The following is a 16,129-nucleotide window of genomic DNA, read 5'->3' as shown; positions in this document are numbered from 1 at the left end:
AAGAATTTTGTAATCCAAAATCAGGTTTCAGAGAAAGGCCTGCTTCACAAGTTTCTTAGGCTTCATTTGGTGGTTTAAAACCACTTTTTCAAACCATGCCATCAACAGAAAAACATCAAAGGCAGGATGACTGAATGCATACATTTTACCAGGGGAATCTTTATCCAACAGAAAAAAGTACTACTAAAGACTCATAGAAAATGGAGTACACAAGAGAGGTAGCAGATTAGTGGAGACAAATGCAACAAGAAGGGGAAATTGCCTTATATCATGTCTCTTCAACAGGTTTCTGAAGACAGAAAGTGACAAAAGCTGCAATTTGAGGTGTTCAGATAAGCAGGCCAGGACTACATGTAACCCTTCCTCCTATGATGAATATCTCTAAATATAATTCCAAAATATCTTAAAACCATGTCCTCAAGAGCAGAGTTAAAAATGCATTGCACATATTGATGAATGTTTTTTTTTCATTCCTTGGATGCTTATTCTCTCACTCTATAGAAAGAAGAATAAATAACTCTTTATTCCCTTTCAGAAAACATGCTAAATCTCACAACTGAAAAGCACACAAATAGTGAACAGTTTTATTAACAGTTATGAATAAAGAGATATCGACATGGATATAAATGAGTGTTCATAATTAATTCTATTTCATGTCATGATATTAAACTCCTACAGCTTTTCCATGCACAACTAACATTTGGCCTCACTTTCTGCTTTTAACTGAAGATCAGCTAGTGTATCAGTGTCCTTTGTTAGGCCAAAATTATATAAAGCTGGTTTTCCCATGCAGAAACGGAGTGTACAGGCTCTGTAGCATCCCACAACAGACTGAAACACAACAGTCAAGGTGAAGGCTAATGAAAAAGCCTTGAAATATATTAATATATCCATACACCTGCACAATTTTAGAACAACTCAGTTACACTTGAGAGACCAGGGATTTCTTTAATAATATAATTTAATTTAATAATAATTAAATTTAATTTAATAATTTAATAATATTATTTGCCTCTTCATTTCTTCTCTCTCCCCCAGCAGTTTTACTTTCCCTGTGTTGCATCTTAGATTACAACAACCAGGACCAAGCAATCATATGTGCTATTTGGGGGCACCTGAAAAACTCTCCATGGTGTGCTTGAATACTTCCACAAGATCAGTTCTGTTTGCTGTGCAACATGTGAGAGGTGCAGATAGGGCTGCTGGGCTGGCTGAGTTCCCGTTTTAACAAATGAAATCTCAGTGTTGTTCAAGTTTTACCTGTTCTTGTTGAAGGTCGGATTGTAGGAACAGGTACTGCTAAAGCAGGAGGCGGGACTGGGGACCCAGGAGACCATCCTCGGTGACGTTTCTTTGGTGGTCCAGAATTGGACATAGAAGCTGCAAGGAAAGCAAACACTGATTTTACACCCTATCCTTCCAAATGATCGAATTCCAGCCCACACTCCATTTCACACTGGTGTTGAGCGGGTATCACATTGCAAAGCACCAGAGGCTCATACCTAGATTTACATAAAACCAGACTGTGATGTGAAAAACCTTGTTACCCGTGTTAAAATGTCCAGCATTATATCATTAATGGTCATGCCAAAAAGCAAATGGATCTGTAAAGACTGAACTGTAGGAACAGCTACAATCGGAAGAACAAAATCACAAATTTCAAGCTCAACATCCAGTGCAGCTTAGAGTAAAAAAACTGAGAGGTTTTCTTTACCTTGATCTCCAGCTGCACAGCCAGGACTTGGAGATGTCGACTGAGGCATTGGCCGAGAGACTGTAGTACTCAATGCATTGTTTCTTCCCCCATTAGTGTTTCCATTAGCAACATCCGTGGCACGCAGTGAAAGAGGAGCTGAGTATAATAAAATATAGAGTGTGTGGCTTTAGACAATCTTGAAAACAAACAAATAAAATAATACAGCCACACACTGATGCAAAAGAACAGGGCAAGATGCGTGACTGAGGAAAACATACTCCAGGGAAAGCATGAAATGTACTCAGCAGAGAAACATTCAGATTGCAAAATCCAAGCCTTGAAGAGGGGTGTCCAGATTTCAAAGTGAGGAGGGATAGGTGGAAGAAAAAATGCAAAGGAAGCCCCATCAAAATAGAATAAAAAATTACACACACACAAAATTATTGGGAAGTTTGTGACATATTTTCTTATGCTGTTATTTCCTTTTTTAAATATACATAATGAATTCAGTTTGTAAAGATTTCTAAGCCACTTTTGTGTATCTACATAATTTTCCCCCAGTCATCCACATGCTACACACAGTAATTCACTACAGGGCTCTCATCTAAAGCCTTAGCAAAGGACACTGTGCAGGGGAAGACAAGGCAGTTTGCTGCAAAGTGTACATGACCTGAGCATTATTGAGGCAAACCATACTTAATTTTGCTACCTCTGCCTAAGGTGATCCTCCAGTCCCAGCAAGCCTGACACTCTGGCAGGACCCACTATATCCACACAAAATTAAACTACAGCAATGGATGATCACCAGAAATTACCATCACTCATCTGAGCTCGTTCTCATTCTTTTTCAGAACGCATTTTTTGCAGAAGAAAAAAAATGGCATAAACTGCCAACATGGGGGCCAGTGGAAACTCCAGTTCCTTGCTGATATCAGCCAGCTTCACAAGGATTTAGCTCCCAAGAACATATTCTGGGAGCAACATCAGGAGATGGTGCAGCAGCTTGCTGATGGCAGCTGCAACTGGAAGTGTTAGAGATGTGGGTATGTAGCCTAAAACAATGCAACTCCCCAGCTGCAGACATCCAAGTAAATTCTGGCACAATGGCCAATTACAAAATATGAGTAACTTCACTCACCCATTGTAAGCTCTCCATTTCTACTCTAAGTCAACAATTTTGTATGGGCAGATATGGTGAACATGAGTCAGTTACAGAAGTGATTGAAAAGTTGGGAAGAAATTTCAGTGCAAAATAAAATCATACAAATATGGAGAGGGAAAAGGTATTTTTGCATAAAGAACTGTTAATGTGGTGTACCATAACCAAGACCATATTGCAATAAATAGCAGAAGTAATACATCATGTATAAAGTGATATATATATGCTCATGTGCATATATAAACCAAATAAATTGATATATTTTCTTATTCAAGCATACAGTCCCGCAATAAGTAAGATGATTTCTTTTTTATTGCTTGAAGATAAACCACCTAAAGTAAAAAAAAAATCAGGTTCTCCCAACAGAGTGTCAGTGTGGGACTTAGATGTCATAGTTGAGGGTTATAATTCATTAAACACACAATACAGAAATAAGCAATTAAAACAGCATATATATGAAAACTCCTTAAAATGAGACTAAATTCCACTAAGTGTATGTTGAGGAATTATAACTGTTAGAAATGCAGAACTGCACACAACTCTCAATTACTGAGGCAGGAATCAGTGTGATATCAAGAGGTGACATTTATGTTCTCTTACATATCTTGGGAAGTGCAGAGAGAGGTATCACTGCTCTCCTACCAGGATGCTACATCTGGAAGCCAAGGTGTGGCTCATGTCTGGGGACAGTACTAACTGCAGAAATCTCTCTGCCAAAGACTGCAAGAATATGAGAGTTCTGGAGAATACTATTGAATGCTTTCCTTTCCCTTTTCCACCAAAAAAATAACATTCTCTTTTCTTGGCTGTTAAGCTGATGATTCCATTGGCTCTCAGGTGTTTTGGAAAGCAAAGCCATACCTGCAGCAAATGCCTTTCCTACGAGCTGTACTGACAGAGCCAGAGGTTTCACGATGTTCTTGTTTCGGGATGGGTCTTGTGTTCCACTTAAGTTAACAGCAGCAGAAGGTGATTTTGCTGGACTGAACACTGAAGAATCTAAGAATATAAGTTGTTTAATAAATTATTAAAATTTATATATATATATATATATAAAATGTGTTATTACACACACGTTTATCAAAACTCATCTCTGCATAAATTGCAAACAATTTGTTTACATTCCTAAGTAATTACCATGTATTTTTCAGAGTTTTAACAAACATTTAGCAGGGTGTTTCTATAGAATCTTATAGAAGAATCTACTGAACCCATGATTGATCTCTTCCACAATATTTTGCACTTACACACACTCAAAAAATATTTTAACTGTAGAAAGGGTTATCTCATTGTTCCTCAAAATAGCCTCATGGGATAGGTAAATGCAGTTATCTCATGGTTCACATGAGGAAGCTAAGACAAAGAGCTTATGGAACTTGCAGCCAGCAAGCATAGGGAATGAGGACTGGAATAAATTACCTAAAAGAAGTTGTGGAATTTCCATCACCTGAGATTTTCAACAACAAGATACTGAATCTCTGTCACACACAACTAAGCTTGACTAAGGGCAGAAAAAACCAAACCAAAAAACACAGCCTCCTTACAGCACTACTGCCTGTAAAACAATAAAAAGTGTATGCCCATTTATAAAACTGGGTAAAAAATTAAGGATATTTGAGCCCAAACTCTTCGCATGAATTAACAAACTACATAGAGCACTTTACCAAAGCTAAAACGTATAAATTTTATTTTATAGAAGGATAAACTGAAGAACAAACAAATGTTAATATTTGTCCACTATAAAACTGATTCCAAACCTCTCAGCATGCAAGTCCCTTTAACGTCAGGTATTTCATAGTTGCAATTTATTTGAAAAAATTGGCATTCAGATGTTGATACACTGGCAAGGCTGAATTCTTATAACTAGAGTGAGAGAATATTAAGTCAGCATCAGTCCAGGAAGTAGTTTGCAACAAGCAGGCAAAGGAGGCTAAGTTCACCTACAGATGTCCTACTAAAACAGCCAGCTAAAGAAAACAGAAGAGAAAGACCAACTTGATCTGCCAAACACATTCACCATCAGACCACACACCATTTGGTGGAGGAGGGTGGGAGGAAGTTCTTCTTTGCCAAACAGAGTAATGACATGAAGAACAAACGCAGAAGCCTCTGTTGCTGCTGCCCTACCAGAAAATCTTGTCCACGTTCATAGGAAATACACTGAATGGCTAACAAAATAGACCACCAGGTCTGGGCCCTTGGAGGGAGATGCTGGTCTGTCATTAAATATGATGTAGCAAATATGTAGTGTTAAAGTTCCTTTAAAGTGAACTGTCCAAAAGCCTTGGGGATTTCTTTTCCCCCCATCTCTAGTTGCAATCCATTTTCTTGAAATTTCATCTGTGAATGTGGATGTGGCTGGTATATGTTTAAACACTACTCTGTTACCTATGCCGGATTTATAGTTATTAAAATACCAGTTATTAAAATTCTCCATCTTTCCCTTGTACAGCCTTGTTTCTTTCCCTTGTACAGCCTTGTTTCTTTCCCTTGTACAGCCTTGTTTCTAGTTGCTTAACACATTAATTTAATTTTCTCCTCTCAAGTGTCTGCCCCAAATTGTATTTTTGATACTGTATACCCATACCTACCTACATGTATCTTATAGAACTCAGAGACTGAACTGCTCACCAGAAATATTTACACAACTTCTAAGGAAAAAAAAGGGGTCTGAGTTAATCATGAACTGGAAAGAACTGCAAAAAACGACCTGCTAATAAGTAGTCCTGCTTTAAAACAACCAAGAAGCAAACTGCAAACTATGGAAAGAGCTATGGAGAAGAGAAAGAGAGGAGAGAGGAGAGAAGAGAGAGGAGAGAGGAGAGAGGAGAGAGGAGAGGGGAGAGAGGAGAGAGGAGAGAGGAGAGAGGAGAGACCTCCATCATAGGTGACATGTCAGAATTTATGCCACTGAATAAAAGGTGCTCTCCCCCCTTCTCCCAGTCACAGGGGATCCAAGTGTATGTATGTGGCATTATCTTCACTAGGAGATAACAGTAAGAGATGAAAAGGTTTTGATGAGCATGACCTAGGAGTACAAACACTGACACACAGAAACACCAAGCAGACTGAAAATGGTTGGGAGTGATAAGGAGAAAGCCATATATAAAAGGTGTATCTATTAACTTGGCAGATACAATAGAAGACAAAGCTGTGTAAATATTAGAATTCTTGTTGCTACAAATAAACAGGTTCTCATGCATCTGCTCAGTTCTCATGCCTGGATCTGGAAGCCAAGGGATCATGCAATGAAATGCAGATGTGTTTTAACCACATTATCATTTAATTTTACCCAAAGCCTAAAGTATTTAGCTTCCTCAACAGAGACAGGGGTAACCACCTGAGGGAAGTGCCTCTGAAAATACTAATCAGTGATTATAATCTCATATGAATGCCCGTGTTCAGCTTTTGTTTATTAATCCTTTTGACAAACTTTCTAGGTGTAAAAAGAATTTTAACCATCTTGCTTTCTGTCTGCATTTCATACTCCTTTAAAGAGACATGTGTTTTTGGACATTCACATCAATTAATAACAATTAACAGGCCATTTTCTCTTGTTTTTAATTTTTCAAGAAATAGCACAAACACAAAAACACACATACAACAGCATAGCTGAAGCTGCAATAAAGCAATGCAGAAGAAAGCTCAAACAAAAGCGCTTTGCCTACTTGCAATAAATAAACAGCTACGTGATATTAAGATACTGCTTTTTTGTCAGTCAATGTCTATTTGACTTTTGTATTTTTGTCCTTATTTAAGGGTATCATTAATAGCTTTCTAGATTAGTTGTGTGAGATCTGTTAGCTCACTGTATGCAAATGGGGAAATTGCAATTCTATGTACACCTTTGCGTGCATTAAAATTTAAATAAAAAGTAAATTAGCAAGTAAATAAAATAACATCTGGTCCCCTCTCCCTAAAAGGAGATTATTCTCATTTTCTAGACAAATAGTCTAGTTTATATACTAAGCAAACACTTCCCTACAAACATGTACTTGAAGTTTTTTGAGATGCACAAAAAAAATTAATGAAACAAAGACAAGGAGGCACAGAATCAAATAAGTTAATCAAAAGATCGTTTAATGCTTTTACATCAATTGCTGTTTTGAGACTAATCTAACCTTCAGCCTCACCTGGGTCTTAATGTTTGCCAAAGCAAATTTTGAAAGGCATCCTCTCCAGTGTAATCTATACATGGCTCAAGGTAAATACCCAGTTGTTTACAGCATCCCTGACCCACCAGTGTCTGATTTAACTTACCACCCCCAATGGTTATCTTTACAGCACTTTCAGCTCCTACCTGTCTGAGTGAACCCTGATTTGTATCCATTAGCTGATCCACCCTCTGGGGTCGTGGACGGTGACACCGAAGGATTTGGTTTAGCAGAGAGGCTAGCAGCAGATGATTGCCTGCTTCTACATTCTGCAAATGAAGCAGCTACAGTACATATTAACAAGGCCTCCTTCCAGCAGCAAAGTTCAGCAACACGGTGGCAAAAGATGACAAAATGTTAAGAGCATACACAGAGCACGTACAACAAACAGCGGCAAATGGCAGCATTCAACGAAAATACAGATTCGCAGTTTTGTCAACTTTGCCTTCTAACTAAGAAAACCTCCCTGGGGGCCACTCAGGGGGCCAGGCAAATACAGACCAGATGCTGCAAAATGGCAAGAGCCCTCAGATCACAGCTTCCAAGAGGTTGGAAGGTATTGGACATGTCCCAGAAAACACTTAGCTATTTCTGTGGCACAACCTGTATACAAACCGTCATATGCTGCCCTTTAAAACGAGAAACTGTGCTGAAACCCAGATTTTTAATATGCTTCCACAAACCTTCAGGGAGATCTCAGCGCTGTTAGTGTCTGTCTGGATGAAAACTGAGTTGAGGGAGGAAAAAGTCACCTTGAAAATCACATATTAATCCATTTTTAAAACTGAGATCTAATCATGATTTGTTTTAAGAAAAGGGTTTAAGTGTTTAAAAGCACTCTTCTTCTAATTAGAACTATAATGTAAGTGAAGAGTGAAAGGTTACCAGATGCATGGCAGCAATATGGGGATAGGACCTATCAAAGTAATGCCCATGAGGTTGATTTTGGTTGATTTTCTAAGCTTTCATGTATGCTCAGAACGCTTGCAATTAGCATATAACCAAAAGTGAAACCAGTATCTGATTCTTGCACAATTACATTACTCCTGACTGCATTTACCAGGACACACACCAACTCCAATTGCAAGAGCATTGGGGAGGGGTTTCAGAAAAAAAGATTCCAGAAGTAAAATAAGGCTTCCTTTGTCTTTATTTAGAATTTCACTACCAAATTAAATATTTTTGCCATTTTTGTGAAAAAAGCTGTTGAAAAGCCACATGCACTTTAAAGCAGTAGTTAATTTAGTTAATTTTCCTTGTAACAGCGAAAAGCAGCTGAAACCAGGATCCTTTTGAACCACTAACTGATACAAACTATAATCACTCATACAGCTCGGTGATAACCATCTCTTTCTGGTGTCATGCTGCTATTCACATGAGGTTGTGACTCCTCAGATGTCTGTCAGTTCTCCTACAGAGCTTCCCCCCTCCTCACATCAACTTTTTGGAACAACAGGGACCAGATCAAACTCTGTCTTCACTGAGACCGAAAATGAAAAGGTCAGGTAGTCTGCACATAAACCAACTGAGAGGGTAAACCACTCTTTCCTTGAGTGTTTGCATGGTTCTAGCTCCAAAAACCCGCATCCTCCAATAAGAGACCCCATGGCTACCTTCCCTTAGGGTCACAAATGTACCCTCTTGTAGCACATAATATCGCACAGGCTTCTGTGGTAGAGGGTAATACCAAGTGTAAAACACTGCAAATGGCAGGAGCATCCAAGTCTTTTCTTTCCCTGAGATCTGTGCCCTGAGCTTTCTTAATCTTACAGCATGCTAGCTATCCTCAGGCATGAGACAGATTGGACTGCAAAGATGAATATCAGCGGAAAACCTAAGCTGCAGCCCTGGCTGTGAGTCACCTTGCTCCAGGCACATAAAAGAATCAACAAACTGAGTAGCCTCTTTTCTTCTACCAAGATCACTGCACACACTAATATGGGAAGATCTAGGGCTGCCACCAAAAGTATGGGGAGATGAAAGAAAAGGGCTTACAATCACATGGTTATTATTAAGACTTCTTTGTCAAAATCCAAACTTCAGTGAAATCAGTGAGAATTCTCCCTTCAAGCAGTTGGTTTTGAATACATACATTTTCAACAGCAACTTTCAAGTTTTCATTCAACATCACGCCTAACAGCATAAATTATCCCTAACTGATTGGGCACCTTTATTACCTTTCCAGCAAATAAGGGGTCCCTTTGACAGCACACCTTGGGAGCTTCTTACTAGGTAGTACTTTAAGTGCTTCTGCTTCTTTGGCTGAGTGGTTAATTTCAGGTTGATATGATTGGAAAACTCTGTGAAGTACCGAAATCCTCTTTCTCCACAGCCTATACAATTCCCAGAAAATCCTGGAAGAAGCAAGCAGAAGATACATAAATAGATTAAATGTCTTGTACTGTGTGCTAGGAATAAGGCCATCTAAATCTACCTGCACATGCAGTTCCAGGGGACTGGAGGCCTCCACCCAGCCAGCTTCTGTGGACACAGCACATGTGTGTCAGTCTTAGCTCTTCTGAAACTCCTACATCTCTTTGGGCTGTACTGACTCAAGGCAAAATCCTACCACCAATTTTCCACTCAGTGCAGAGAAGAATAAATACTTGATAGGGGAAGAACTGGTTTGCCACACTAGAAATATCCATGAGGAAAAACAAAAAGGCTGTTTTTTCTGTATTAAAAAACCATGGGTTCCAAAATGCAGACATCTCTCTCTTAACAATGGCTAATCCATCAGAGCAATTTCATATGACTGAAATTAACATAAATTAAATTTTCCCTAAGGCTTCTTACACAAAATACTTTCCAACTAAGCTGAACCTTACATCTTATTACAGTCTTGAAAGCAATCACTTGACATCAAGATTTGCATGGCCAAAGTTATGAGTGCTTCAAAATAGTTAAAAAAACCTACAACTTCTCAAGAAAGTAACAAATTTAGGGAAAAGGCTGTTTTTCTGCAACATTCCCAACAAAGTTTCACAGAAAGGGCTGAAATTTTGAGTTGAGGTCTGGAAGATACAATCTAGATTAAGAATTATAAGCAGCCTTGATTTCCAGTGCTATTCAGAGCTATGTTAATGAATCTGGCATAATGATGACACCAGTCTAACATTTCATAGAACAAAGCACAGGGCACGTTCTGAAATGGGTCTGCCTTAAAATCTTTATTGTTTGAATCAGCCCTCTATTATCTAATGCTGAACAATTAAGCCCTGTTGTCTTACTTGTCATGCCACTTATCTCTGAATTGCTATCAACCCTTAATGAAACAGATTTACTATGGAATATCACTAATGATTTATGAAAGTGCTAGCAGATTAATACCTAGTGGAAATGCTTTATTTTTGTTTGTTTGGGTTTTTTCCATTTATTAATAAGTTCAAGATCTGTAAGAGAATCAATATTTTGTTCTTACTACTATTGTTATTTTCCACAATGACAAACACCGTGGAGGATGCTGGTTCCTACAGTCACCTGTCAGCCAAAATAACATGTTTATGACAAAGATATTCAGTGTTTTTGACAAAATGCCTTATCCATAAAACTCTTAATAATTAGGCCATTGTCTTTAGATGTACTGCACCTCATTATCACCTTGGATGAGGATGCCAAGATGCAAATTTCTTCATCCTGTTTTTTCCCGGGACTGAATCATTCTTTCTCTACTCCCTTGCAGCCCACAGGATCTACTGGTGCATCTCCACAGTTTTCAGAAAGAGTAAGCAGGGTCTCTCAGAGCTACTGAGTCAGTTCTTTGCTCACAGGTGCCAGTTAGAGAAGCCTTGAGGCACTTCAATATCTCAGCAACGGTGTGAGTCACCAGGCCCATTAACAAATGAGACCAGAGATGATGGATGGATACAACGCTGGGATGGGGCGGGGAGGCTTACCAACAAAGACAAGCAGTACCACATTTAATCAGGTTTAAACATCATCTGCCTAACAGTTCTTACTGGTCAACTCCTGACACTTCTGCTTAGCGAGGGAGAAGCTCCTCTGAATCCTGAAGTGTACCCTGTTATCCCAAATCTCCAGTCATACCCAGTGAGGGCACATCACACCACATCACACCACGCCTCTATCTAACTCAGGCTAGGGACATTTCTGCCTTAGGCCCAAAGGTTTAATGTGCATGGATTTATCAAATGGATTTAATGGAGAGGCAATGTTAAAGCACATAACAGAGCTTCCAATAGTTACACAAAATATTGCTGGTCTGGACCAGAATTTGAGCAATGCAGTTAAATCAGGATATTTATCCTTTGTTGTAACTTCTTTCCTGTTGAAAGGTCTTTCTGAATATATCCTAGGGATAACAATGGCTAAAGGGAGAAATGAGAGAGTAAATTCAAAGCAGGCTAGAGGAGTCAAAGTACATTAAATCACTTCTACTAGCTTGTTAAAATATGTACCAGTAGTGACCTAGGCAGTAAATCTAGGTGCAATAGTCCTGTCTCCAATTACCAAGAGGCATTGTTGTACTAAAATTTTAAACTTCGTAAATGTAACAGATTTTGGCATAATTGGGAAATGCCAGGCAGGGTGTCCCTATGTACTGGGAAGCAAACTACTCCTAGAACTGCTGCTGAGAACAATGACCCTGGTGAAGCCAAGAGCAGAAATCATCCCTTATAAAAAAAAATTAAATTATATAGTTCATTTTCAGTACTTGCATGAGCGTATTTCTTTTAAAATGAAAATGCTGTAAGCTCCACCTGAGATAAAGAATATATGGATAGCTCACATTTAGAATGCCAGGGCTGCAATTGACTTCTGCCCACACAGAAATCTAAGAGATCCAATTGTGATTAATTGTGGAATCAGGGACTTGTTTTGTAACAGGCTTTTAATGCAGGTTCATCTACAAATTTGATTTAATGAAGTCAGTCCTCTCCTCAACATAATTCTAATAGAAGGTTATTAGCTGAAATGGCATTAGATAATTTACAGCTGGCTTTCTTTTCCTTGAATTATTATGGCACAAAGGAAAAAAGATCTCTTACCTAAAAGTGCATTTTTTCCATGATCATCTGGCAAAAACCTCTTGTCAACAGCGCAGACTAGAATGTGCTCAGGAAGATTGGGAGATTTGGCTCCTACTAACAGGAAGCCTGCTGGGATATCAATTTGCTCCATGCACAGAGATACTAACCGTAAATCCTTGCCTGCTTGACAAAAACCTACAAAACAAAGCAAAACAAGTGATAACTTTTTGGAAGAATTCATTTAATTTTCTTTGTTTTATCAGTTACAAAAGCAAATGGGCTTCACAACTTGATGCTGTAACTGGAGTTTTAATATATCCTTTTTAAGGGAATAGAGGAAATTGAGATAGCATCTCACCAGAACCACTATCTGAGAGTTTCAGAGGCAATAGATAACATTATTTTAAGTATGCTGAACATATACAGGCATAAAAGAAATGTAAGTGTCCAAACATTAGAAAACAAATGGCTCTGAAACCATATTTTTCAAAAACAATCAAAATGAGAGGATAAGATTGTGATTTAGTATCAGAAAACAGCTCTTAAAACATACCAAAGATTAGTTTTTCTTTGCCAAGCTTTAGTTTACAGTTTTTTCAAGAGAAACTATTTTGTCTTTGTTGCTTGTAGAAGGCTAGCATTGATACACAAACACCATTAAGTAAGGCAAAAGAATGATATAAAATTGATGACTGAAGTTTTGTAGTGGCCACTAAATATCATTTTATTGCATTAAAATAATTAATTATCTAATTTTTAAATTCTCTAGACATTTTAGAAATTCCATCAAATAAATAATGCACTAGTTTTAGACATGTGAATCATGTTTTTGCTACGTCTCCAGTTGAGTCTCTTGATGTCTCAGTGGACTGCATGACTCTCAAGCCCCCAGTTAAATTTTTTCCCCACTCAAATACACATATGCCCACAAAATAAGGACATAACATTGCCTCTTGGGCTTCTAACCAGTGTAGAGGTAAAGCAGCAGAAGTGGGCAAAAATGGGGATCTGAGAGTGTTTCTGTTGTTCTATGCCCTGCAGTGAGCAGGTAGCAGAGTGGGTCACACAAAAAGCTTAGGAAGGCAACACAAAGCAGTGTCCAGGCTAAATAAATAATAAATAAAGAAAATCATAATCATGAAGATGACTGTTAAATTTGAAATTACTGCAATAGCTATTAATACCTATTACTTACACTTGATTTAAATTATTATTCATGTAAATATTATTCATTGTCACAGAAATTTTAAGGAAGAAAAAAAAATCCCGGAGAAAGACCTTGTGTAAGCATCTGGTAACATAATGTGATCACAGCTTAACCAAAAGCCACCTCAGCTATTATTGATATGTATATCTGTGCTCTTGGCTCCTGGGCCAAAACCTATAGCAATATCAGCAAAACTTATGGAAGTTAATGGGTTTTGGTTTTATCTCAGAATTGTAGCAGGCGCAGAGCAAGTACAAATTGGAATGCGCAGAATCAGCTTGCGTGAATTTCCTCACAAGCAGCAGCTTGCTGAAAACAGGGTCCAATACACGTTCAGTCTTGTGCCAACACTCGCAATCTGCTGAACCAGTTCTGGGCTGAATGGTTTCTTCAGTTCTTCAACCAGCTCAGTTCCAGCAGCAGCTCATGGAAAGCTAGCTTGGATTCACCCCTCACACACACCTTTTTCCAGGCAATGAATTGAAATGAAACACTTGAAGTTTTAATGTATGAATCAGTGGATTATATCAACAACTTACCGATAAAAACGTATGTATGTTTTAGGAGAGAAGCATTAAATCTGCATATTTAAAGTACAATTACTTCTTTTCTGATTAGGTGCCATTTGATTTTAATCTGTTAAATTCTTAAGGTATTAAACATATTGATCATAGTCAAATAGAAAGCCAGGTACCAGGCTAAGTATTATCTAGACTTTTTGATGTAATTTAGAAAGAAACAGTCACAGATAAACCCAGGGGAAAAGTCCCTTACATTCAAAATAAAATTTACTTATTCAAATGTATATGTCACTTGGGTATTAAATCCTAAATTTTCAAAACTGACCTTAAATATTTAGGCATTCAGTGAAATCTGAGTAGTTGACATGCTTAGAAAATACCACTTTACATCTAGATTTAAAACAGAAAAATTACCCACTGCTGACAATGTGGGCAAACAGGAAATCTGTAGATAAAGATTATGAAACAGCAAGTGCAGTAAGATTTCAACAAAGATTTAAACCCGTGCTTGTACACAATTAGCTTCCAACCCAGTCTCTACCTAAAAATGTTCTGGAAATGCCCAGAAGCACAAATAGAGCCCAACAGAAGGTTTTTGAAGGAATTGCTAGCAATAGCAATACTAGCACAAGCAATGTTGTCAGTGCTGTGTGTCAACACAGACTCGCTTTCTGAAGGAGCACACAACATTGAGAAGAGTGAATATCACATGGGAAGCTTTGAGCCCCTTGGAGTGCTTGGGGGTTTTGATGTCCCAGTGAAGTGAAGCAGTGCCCACAACACCCCAGGTGAAAGGAAAGACTCAGCTTTATCTGCACTACGAGTGAAACGACTTCAGCTATGCTTTAAGCACCTGTCTGTCACCATTCTGCATCAGGCCCCAAGGGAGAAGCTACAGAAGAGCCCTAAGAAAAAAACATCTTAACAAGTTTATAAGCACAATTCAGTACCAGCCTGCTATCATGGGAACAGCAGGTTCTCAGCTGAGAGGCTGTAGATCTTAATATACTTAGTATTTCCCATAATTTAGGATATGTAGGACTGTAGAAATGCTGTATCCTACTGAATCTGCAAACAATACCTATGATTTACACCCAGGATCATCTCTTACTTAACCAGTGCTCCCAGACCCCTTGGGTACTCCCCCCTTCTCCCTCCTTTCACAATCTCTTTTGGCATCCTCCTCTGCTTTGGTTGGCGACATCTCTGGATCAGAGAGGTATGCATGTGTAGCCTGGCTGACCAGCACATGCCTCTGTGATGTTCAGCCTGTGAAAAGAACTATAATTACTTTGCTGCCCCGGGGTAGTTAAGTTTGGGGACACCGATGTCATCCAACCAGCTCCTGAACTTCACAAATCTTGCTGAAATTCACTACCTTTATAATCTCCAGCCCTCTACCAGAAACGGCAGACAGCAGCCACCAGCTCAGAGCTCACAGGCGACTGCCAAAACCTTGTTTTCTGAGGTGGTGAGAAAAATAAACAGGGCTGACACCAAATGGTTTCCTCTGGCTCCCCTTCTGAGAGGGTGGGCAGGGAGAGAGGCAGCACAGACAGACCCTAAAAGCCTCCATGAACTTTTCTCTTGTTCACTGAACAGCTGCCACAGGAGAAGCAGGGAGGGCTGAGAGCCTGGCCAGGTACAGCCGGGACTTACTTCCACCAGCAGACATGGAAAGGATGCAAATCTGCTCCTGTGCAGTAAAAGGTTTGAATTTTCCTTCAAAGACATGTAGATTATATACTTCAAGAGCCCTTCATTATCCTTCTTTCCCTTGACTTTTAGGGCTGAAAAGCACTCTTTTAAGTTTCTGCTGCTTTTTGAAACTGAATGAGGAAATTCCACACAAAACATACTGATTTGGAAGCAAGTAACTGACTGTGCGGAGATGAAGGCAGGATTAACCCTCTCCCTGTTACATTGCCTTTTTCTAACTAGCAAGCACCACGGAGACCCCAACCTTATTTTTTTTGTTTTGTTTTGCATTATTTTTGCATTGGTAATTAATTATCTGTTAGAAATAATAACTTCCACATTAGGAAAGACAAGACATAATATCTTGGTACTAGATGAACTTGTGCTGTCAATGTCTAAGACTTAGAACATTTAAAATCTATTTACATTTCATAGCTATTAATTTATAATTGTGCTGGCACCTACATTTCTATGTCAAACAGCAGTAAAACATTTCCTCTAAAGAAGACAGAATGGCACTTTAATTTACTTGTGTACCTTCTATAAAAATCTAAATACAAAGAGAAGAAAATACGAATCAGTGAACCAAACCAGCTTCTCCTTGTGAAATCTTTTATCAACATGCAATTATAAAAAGCAAAAATCCAAAGCTGAACTGCTGAACTACTAAAAAAACCAAACAGACAGCATGTTCTCACAGGAT

The 16,129-nt window shown here is 38.6% G+C and overlaps 1 protein-coding gene across 10 annotated transcripts in view; it reads right to left on the bottom strand.

Annotated features, from left to right (window-relative positions):
* GREB1L (GREB1 like retinoic acid receptor coactivator) overlaps positions 1–16,129 on the bottom strand; it is a 133,212-nt gene that overhangs the window by 40,607 nt on the left and 76,476 nt on the right. For 7 of the 10 annotated variants that reach the window (XM_021551543.3, XM_021551539.3, XM_021551540.3 and 4 more), the window contains 6 exons: positions 12,019–12,195; positions 9,187–9,363; positions 7,156–7,293; positions 3,717–3,854; positions 1,715–1,852; positions 1,261–1,380 (listed from right to left, as the gene is read on the bottom strand). In XM_021551543.3, coding sequence (XP_021407218.2) covers positions 1,261–1,380; positions 1,715–1,852; positions 3,717–3,854; positions 7,156–7,293; positions 9,187–9,363; positions 12,019–12,195 — 888 coding nt within the window. The remainder of the gene's footprint in view (positions 1–1,260; positions 1,381–1,714; positions 1,853–3,716; positions 3,855–7,155; positions 7,294–9,186; positions 9,364–12,018; positions 12,196–16,129) is intronic. The other 3 variants (XM_021551545.3, XM_021551544.3, XM_021551547.3) reach the window with 2 other exon arrangements.

Source organism: Lonchura striata, chromosome 2 (assembly GCF_050655825.1).
Source record: "Lonchura striata isolate lonStrDom1 chromosome 2, ASM5065582v1, whole genome shotgun sequence".
In the NCBI taxonomy this organism is placed as follows: domain Eukaryota; kingdom Metazoa; phylum Chordata; class Aves; order Passeriformes; family Estrildidae; genus Lonchura; species Lonchura striata.
This window is presented reverse-complemented; position numbering and strand designations above follow the sequence as displayed.